Below are 7891 nucleotides of genomic sequence, written 5' to 3' on the forward strand. Positions count from 1 at the left end.
AAAATCTATTTATTCTATTATGAATAACTACTGAATAATTTATATATATGTACACATGTATATAAATATAAATTATTTTATAATATATTCAGTGTGTATACATGCATATATATGCGTGTATATATATACACGCATATATATGCGTGTATATATATACACACATAGAGAGAATAATGCCAAGCTCTCCACCAAGGACTATCCCATTTCAGATAATAAGTGTTCTGGACTGTTTGTACTTAGATGGACAAATACATATTTGATTTATGAAAATCAACGTATTCATTCTTTTTAGATCTACAAACTTTACAAACTCAACTCTTTCTACAGGTCTCGAACTGAATGATTACCAATTTAGATCTGGGGGCTCAAAAAAACAAAATGTGATGTCAAGAAAAAGTGAAAGATTGTCTCCCATGAAAGTGACAAGAGATGAAACATGCTGAATGAGCCTAAATGGACATGATGGAGATATGGATGTGGATTAAAACTGAGAGTGTTGGGATATAAGGATATAATACTGATTTATGAAGGTGAACAGTCAAACGTCAGTGCAGGATCTGAACTGCAGGGGGAATAAGGGGCCTTGGTGGCTAAGGAAGGGAGGAGGGGAGAAAGAGGTGGTACTAGGGGAAGTAGCACAGAGGAAGAGGCAATACTACCCGAGACTAGATGCGGACCGTCTCTGGCAACCAGGAAAAGGCAAATACAAAGAGAGGTGAGTGACAATGCCTGGTGTGTCTCGGGTCAGAGAACACTAGCAGGCACTAGCAGGTGGCTGCGGCAGGGCCGCAGATCAAAGTGGTAACTGGGGATCTGAGTTCGGCAGTGACGCGCGTCCCTCACGTGACCAGGAGCCTCTATGTGCCCAAGTCCCTCTCGTCCCGGTCTTTTTTTTGCCTGTCCACCATCTCCCTATTACCCTTTGGTCGAGAGGGAAAGCAGAAGAAGTAAGTTCCCTCTACCCTCTTAAATCGGTGTGAGTGTCGGCGCTGCCTAGTAACCCGGGGAATGGGGGTTGACAGAATCGGGAATGGCGGAGTCCAGGCCTTTCCCTAAGCTCCAGCCCCGCCCCCCGCGCCCACATTTCTGTGCAAAATATGGTGGTCTTTGGGGCGGGGTGGGGAGGCGAGTACCTCCCCCGTCCCCCGGGAGGGGGGTACAGACATTTGGAAATAGTTTCTAAGAATGCTTCGCTTCCACTTCTCATCTGAAAAGAAATGGCAAGCTTTGCGGGGTGGAGAGGTGGGGGCACGGAGGACGAAGCTTGACGCAGGGGCTGAGACGAAAAGAGAACCCGAGGGGTGGGGGGCGTGCAGGCAGTGGCCGGTGCCCAGAAAGTGGGGGGTGGGGGGTGTCAGTCAGTCCGTCCCTCCTCCCCACTCCCCGCCCCCTACCCTGTCTTGCGTCTGTGTGCAGGTCTGCTGGTCACAGCGGGGCACCTCGAGGAGAGGACGACTAGGAGCACACGGCCCGGAAAGGTCCAGGTCAGGGAAGGGGTACGCAGTGGACCGGGACTGGGGCGCGAGGGTGGACGCCGAAAGGCATGGAGTCTGCAGGCCGCACTGTCCCGCCCCTGTCACTGCGGGCGAGGCCTGTAGCAAAGCCTGCTGGGAAAATGGTGGGCTTTCGGGAAGGAGGGGGCGACCGGGAAGCGGCGGAGTCGGGAGAGCCGGAGAGCCTCTGGGAAAGCGCAAGGTTGAGGACCTGGCCCCCGAATCAGGAAAAGGCAGGTATTGGAACCCACGGTCTGGGGGTTAGTCCAGCCGCTTAGTATTCTGACTCTATTCTGCCTTTCTTGTCTCCTAAGAATAACTGTGCTTGAAGAAGAAAATTCCCAACATGGACAAACCACGCAAAGAAAATGAAGAGCCGCAGAGCGCGCCCAAGACCGATGAGGAGAGGCCTCCGGTGGAGCACTCTCCCGAAAAGCAGTCCCCCGAGGAGCAGTCTTCGGAGGAGCAGTCCTCGGAGGAGGAGTTCTTTCCTGAAGAGCTCTTGCCTGAGCTCCTGCCTGAGATGCTCCTCTCGGAGGAGCGCCCTCCGCAGGAGGGTCTTTCCAGGAAGGACCTGTTTGAGGGGCGCCCTCCCATGGAGCAGCCTCCTTGTGGAGTAGGAAAACATAAGCTTGAAGAAGGAAGCTTTAAAGAAAGGTTGGCTCGTTCTCGCCCGCAATTTAGAGGGGACATACATGGCAGAAATTTAAGCAATGAGGAGATGATACAGGCAGCAGATGAGCTAGAAGAGATGAAAAGAGTAAGAAACAAACTGATGATAATGCACTGGAAGGCAAAACGGAGCCGTCCTTATCCTATTTAATGTGTTCGGCCTTTAATTCTGTTTTGCCTGCTAATAGTATTGCCATTGCCACCTGGACTTTCTGTTTGCATTTTCTTAATACCTTTTCCCATATTCTGAATTTTAACTTTTTGTGAGGCTTTATTTTAGATGTTTAGCATGTAACTCGCTTAAAGTTGGGGTTTCCCCCTAAAATCTACAAGTTTCCCTCTTTCAGTCATGAGCCCTACACATTTGCATGAAAGATGTACATTATATATTGTGAAACGAAAAAAGCAATTTTCAAATGGTATATATTGTATCCCATTTTTGTAAAAAAAATGTATATTTATATATTAATATGCAAAGAAAAAGCTAAAAGTATATACTTCAAAGGCATAACAGTGGTTGTGTGGTAAGATAATAGGTGATTTTTTAAATTTTTGTTTTATCTGAATTTCTCATTTTTTCAGGACAAACGTTTTACTTGTGTTGCAAAAATATATAATGAAAAAATCACACAATTTTGAAAAAACTGTCAATCAGCTTATAACGACAATGTGGCACTTAATAAATACTTGTCAGAACTTTTAAAAAAGTGAATCCTATGTTTTTTTCTGAATCTCTTAGGCACAAATATTAGCCAGATATTGATTATATTTAATTGTCATTTTGTTCTCATTTAAATAGGAATAATACTTGCTTTACAGTGCTACTGTGGGACCAGATGAGAAAAAGGTTGTGTGAGCTATGTTCGGGGTCTTTATTCCACCTGCACAGGCAGGACCCCAACCCCTATAGATTCCCTGCAGACATAGGGAAGGTACCCAAAGGAGATCTCACTTGTGCTCACAAACAATTCCGGTGAGATTCCAAGTGAGTGCCACATTCTATTCATGTCCTGCTGTACTCTCAGATACCTACCGTATCTGCTAGGCACAGCTGCTCCTTCTCCTGGGTCCTGATCCTTCCACTGGCTCTCATCCCTGCTGACGTGCTGGACTGCTTAAGGTACAAAGCCTCACTGATTGCTCTGGAGTCCCTGGTGGGCCCAAGCTGAATTGTGTCTCCTGCAGATACATGAATGCCCTTCTTCCAGCTTTAATATTGCACTTAGCTAGGAGGCTACCATCTCAATGCTGCTTAGACATCAATGTCTTTAAAAAATGCTTAGTAAGGCCGGGCGCGGTGGCTCACGCCTGTAATCTAGCATTTTGGGAGGCCGAGGCGGGCAGATCACGAGGTCAGGAGATCGAGACCATCCTGGGGAACACGGTGAAACCCCATCCCTACTAAAAATACAAAAAAAAATTAACCGGGTGTGGTGGCGGGCGCCTGTAGTCCCAGCCACTCGGGAGGCTGAGGCAGGAGAATGGCTTGAACCCGGGGGGCAGAGCTTGCAGTGAGCCAAGATCGCGCCACTGCATTCCAGCCTGGGAGACAGCAAGACTCCGTCTCAAAAAAAAAAAAAAAAAAAATGCTTAGTAAAATAGTTTTTCCATTTTTTTTTTTTTTTTTTTTCCATTTAGGACCTTCCTTTTCTCCACTGGACTCAAACATGAGTCCACCTTTTCTCCACCTGACTCAAACATGATTCCACTAGGTCCTGGGCTAGGAGACAAAATTATTGAGCCAGACACCGTGCTGTGTACTCAGAATTGGAACTTCCCTCCCAAATATCCAAGGATAACTATCATTTTAATTGTCTAACTTGCCTTAAGATGAGTTCTCTCTCAGGGGCTTCTGGCAAGCTTGCCTTGCCAATTCAGCTGACTTGCTCAACTTGTATAAATTAAAGAGGAAGATAATGCTTAGGCTCAAACTAAGACATTCCCCCTTCTACACTGCTCCATATCAGCAAGACACATGCAAAACTACTTTCTACAACATTAAAGTACTATATATGTATATGTACATAAACATATATATTAGATATGATTTCTCTACTAAGCTACCTTTATAAATCCTAAGATTTTGTTTTATTGATTCTGTTAGTGCTAGAGATACAGAGTGGTTAATAATGATTAAAAATCATGACCCAGTCATGAATTCTGAGATTCTCTTTGATTGACTATATAAGCTTTACTGTGTTGACTTCTCTAGAGCTATGATTTGCAATTCCAAAAGGAACATGGTGAAGGAGGGATTGTTAACTGAAATTCAACATTAAAATTATTTAAATATTTTATATATCAGTGTTTCCCTTATAAAAAATGCAGAAACCCGTTTTCTACGCCAGACCCAGTAAATCTGCTTTTTCATAAATTAGCACACTAAAAGTTGGACAGCCACTGGCATATACGGTATACTTCTGATTTTATTGAGAATAAACTATGATGTAAATGGAAGAAAATACAGATAATTGTGTCAGAATTAAAAGGGTGAAAGCCTCATCCAAGCATATTTTTAAGTAAGCAACTAAAGATAGTCATACAAATTTTATAACATAAAATTTAGATTTCTTACAGCAAAGCAAGACCTTACACAAAATTAAAACCTAAGAGACAACTTAATAGAAATGTATTTTCCATGACTGATGTTATATAATACCTTACATTCCATACTTTCAATATGAGTAAAATGCATCAGAAGTAAATTCAAAGTTCTCCTTTAGTAATGATCTCAAAAAAATGGTTGAGCCAGCCCTGTACCCTTGGCTTTCTTTTGTTTTTATATTTTTACCATACAATGCCATTTGGAGGAGGTCTTCATGTCTCCAGAACACTCTTCAAGGCCAATGACAGCCTGATGGGTGCTGGTAAAACTGGAATTCTGGCTGGAGTGAGATCAGGTTCCAGGCTCACTGGAATTAGTTTTATAAGAGAGGATAAATCCATCCCCCTAACGATAAGAGTGGTGGTGCTTAGGCAGGAGGTGGAAGGGCTCACTCAGGCCACATTCCCCTCTGGGGTGGGTCTGACTTTTGTTTCTCTGCTCCAGCCTACAGCAGGCACAGGGCCCTCTTAGGCTAATGGCCAAGCTGCCCTGCACAGACACACCTGGAGGAGGAGAACTGACTGCCCTATTGCAGGTCAGAGCACTTTGCCTTTCCCTCCTTTTCCCTCTCTCTTTTAGGGAACATTTTGTAGGGGAGGAGATAAAGCCCCAAAGTGTCCTGACAGGAAACATTCATTGGGATAGTCTTTGAGCAAGCAGATATCTGAACAGATCTGACCAGGTAACTTGGGGTTGAAGCAGAAGGGGCTGACCCGTCTCTCAGAGTCCAGTGAAGTAGCCCCCAAGAAGACTGGGGCAAACATAGAATTAGACAGCACACAAAACCTCACCCATCCCTCTCCCACCCACCTTGCTCAGAGTCCCAGAAGGGCCTTGATGTGCCCTGGCCTGTTTGGTTGGTTCTGCAAAGACTTTAGCTCTGTGTCTGCCTGGTGCACTATATTTGATGTCTGAGTCAGCACAGACCCTGAACTACAAGAGACCCCAGATAAAGGGAACTTGCAAAGACATGTGGTCCTACAACTCAGGAGAAAAGTGGTGTCGCCTCCTATCTGAAAACCCCCATGCACTGCAGGCCCAGCTCACGACTTGGGAGCCAGGACAGTCAAGCTGTGAATTGGTGTGAAGATGCTTTTTAAGGCATTGGTGGTGGAGGGTCAGCAGCATCCAGAGCCCCTGGGCCTCTGCTATGATTGAACGTGTTTCCCACAATTCATATGCTGGAAACTTAATCCTCAATGCAACAGGGGATGTGGGATATGGGGCTTAATGGGAGGTTTTTAGGTCATGAGGGCTGTACTCTCATGAATGGATTAATGCCATCATAAAAAGGGCTTGCAGGAGTGGGTTCTCTCCCATTCTCCTGCCTCATGAAAACACAGAGTTCCTCTTTCTTGCCTTCTGCCTTCCTGCGTGTAAGAATGCAATAGGAAGGCCCATCCCAGATGCCAGTGCCTTGATCTTGGACTTCCCAGCCTCCAAAACTGTAAGATAATAAGTTTCTATTCTTTATCAATTATCCTAGAGCTGGGCACGGTGGCTCATGCTTGTAATCCCAACACTTTAGGAGGCCAAGGCAGAAGGATCGCTTGAGCCCAGGAGTTCAATACCAGCCTAGGCAACATAGTGAGATGCCATCTCTACAAAAAATAGGAAAAAAAAAGCTGGGCATGGTGGAGTGTGCCTGTAGTCCCACTCACTTGGGAGGCTGAAGTGGGAAGATTGCTTGAGCCCAGGAAGTCGAGGCTGCAGTGAGCCATGACGGTGCCACTGTACTCCAGCCTGAGCAACAGAGACCCTGTCTCAAAAAAAAAAAAAAAAAAGTTATCCAGTCTCAGGTATTCTGTTATAACAGCAGAAAATGGACTAAGACAGCCTCTCCCCACCTTCCTGTCCACACAGAAGGCTGGTATCTCTATCACATGTCCAAACAGCAACTTGCCTGTCCAACTCCAGAGCACAAAGCATTGAGGGTCCAGGACCATGGAGAGAGAGCCCTCTGCTAACCAGGGTCCCCCTGCTCTTAGGAAACAATGCATACGACTGCAAACTCCCAGGAGTGGTGAAGCAGCATAGATGGGATCAGGCTCAGGGTCCCTAGAAAAGGACCAGAGACAACTCCTTCCCCCATTAGGAAACACTAATCTAAACAAATAATTATTTTTACAAATGAGGGATAATATTTTGCAGATAAATAGGAGGCAAATCCTGTGTTCTAACTCAGATTTGTTTGCATCAAATTCTGTGTTCTTCCCACTCTACCACACGGCCACCAATTTAGATAGTAGCTTTTCAGGGCTTAGGGCATCATTGATTTAGACTTGCTGAGTATGGTATTCTTGTTGGTTTGTGGATTTGAGTGAGTTTTCTCATTTTTATCTCAATCCAGGTAGAAATGTCTAGTAGGCAGTTAGATATGTGTTTGAAGTTTGGAAAAGAGATTAGAATGGAAATATCAATTTTGGCTTATGATACCAGGAACATAGCAAGTGGCCCAGGAGTATTTGTTGAATTAAATGAATGAATGAAGAATGCAATTGTATACTCTTCTATCCTTTTCTATGAATATGTATTTTTCAAACAGAAGTGGGATTCTACTGAACACACTGGTTCATATCCTGTGTGTAAAAAAAATAAACTTTTTCTTTAAACTTTCTTTTTACCAAGATAATACCTGTTTCAGGAGAATGTTTACATATTGAGGTAAGTGCCACCCGGTGATCAGAGTCAGGATTGTGGGTCGAACATGGCTAACAAAGGAGAGCAGGGAGGAGAGAAACTATGAGAGGAGAGCTGGTGGAGAGGCTTGATATTTGGGAAGGGAATGTCTCAACCCTGACTCACACTGGAACCACACAAGTATCAGGCTCTTCTTGGGGATTGAGGTGGCCCAAGAAGCAACATATAGTTAGGTGGTTTTTCCTTGTCTCAAGTCAGATAAGCGTGTGCATCTATGTGTGCGTATGTATGTGTGTTTAAACTGAATTGTCTTATACTATTTTCACTTTTTCTCTGATTGTAGAAGTTATATGTTTCTACTAGAAAATATATGGAAATGCAGAAAAGTGTAAGAAGATGCCTATAGTTCCCAATATTGAGAAGCATGTACTTACATTGTGTGTGTATATCTCCTTTTATGTATTCAATCCATTTACTTTGT

The 7891-nt window shown here is 44.4% G+C and overlaps 1 protein-coding gene across 9 annotated transcripts; it reads left to right on the top strand.

The window, feature by feature from the left end:
• The first annotated feature begins 547 nt into the window (after nt 1-547).
• TCEAL1 (transcription elongation factor A like 1) lies at nt 548-2872 on the top strand. Of its 9 annotated transcripts, none has more exons than XM_063804025.1 (3): nt 548-715; nt 1417-1484; nt 1808-2872. In XM_063804025.1, the coding sequence occupies exon 3, from the start codon at nt 1840-1842 to the stop codon at nt 2314-2316; it is 477 nt and encodes a 158-aa protein (XP_063660095.1). In that variant the 5' UTR covers nt 548-715; nt 1417-1484; nt 1808-1839; the 3' UTR covers nt 2317-2872. The 9 variants fall into 9 exon arrangements, 8 of the variants coding, with proteins under 8 accessions (XP_063660095.1, XP_063660098.1, XP_063660096.1 ...); XM_063804028.1 differs by having other exon boundaries at nt 599-715; nt 1417-1496; XM_063804026.1 differs by having other exon boundaries at nt 702-947; nt 1417-1496.
• The last annotated feature ends 5019 nt before the right edge of the window (nt 2873-7891 follow it).

This window comes from Pan troglodytes, chromosome X (assembly GCF_028858775.2).
Source record: "Pan troglodytes isolate AG18354 chromosome X, NHGRI_mPanTro3-v2.0_pri, whole genome shotgun sequence".
Taxonomy (NCBI): domain Eukaryota; kingdom Metazoa; phylum Chordata; class Mammalia; order Primates; family Hominidae; genus Pan; species Pan troglodytes.

Coding starts and splice junctions, on each gene's coding strand:
- TCEAL1 (XM_063804025.1), top strand. CDS start 1,840: ATGGACAAACCACGCAAAGAAAATGAAGAGCCGCAGAGCGCGCCCAAG.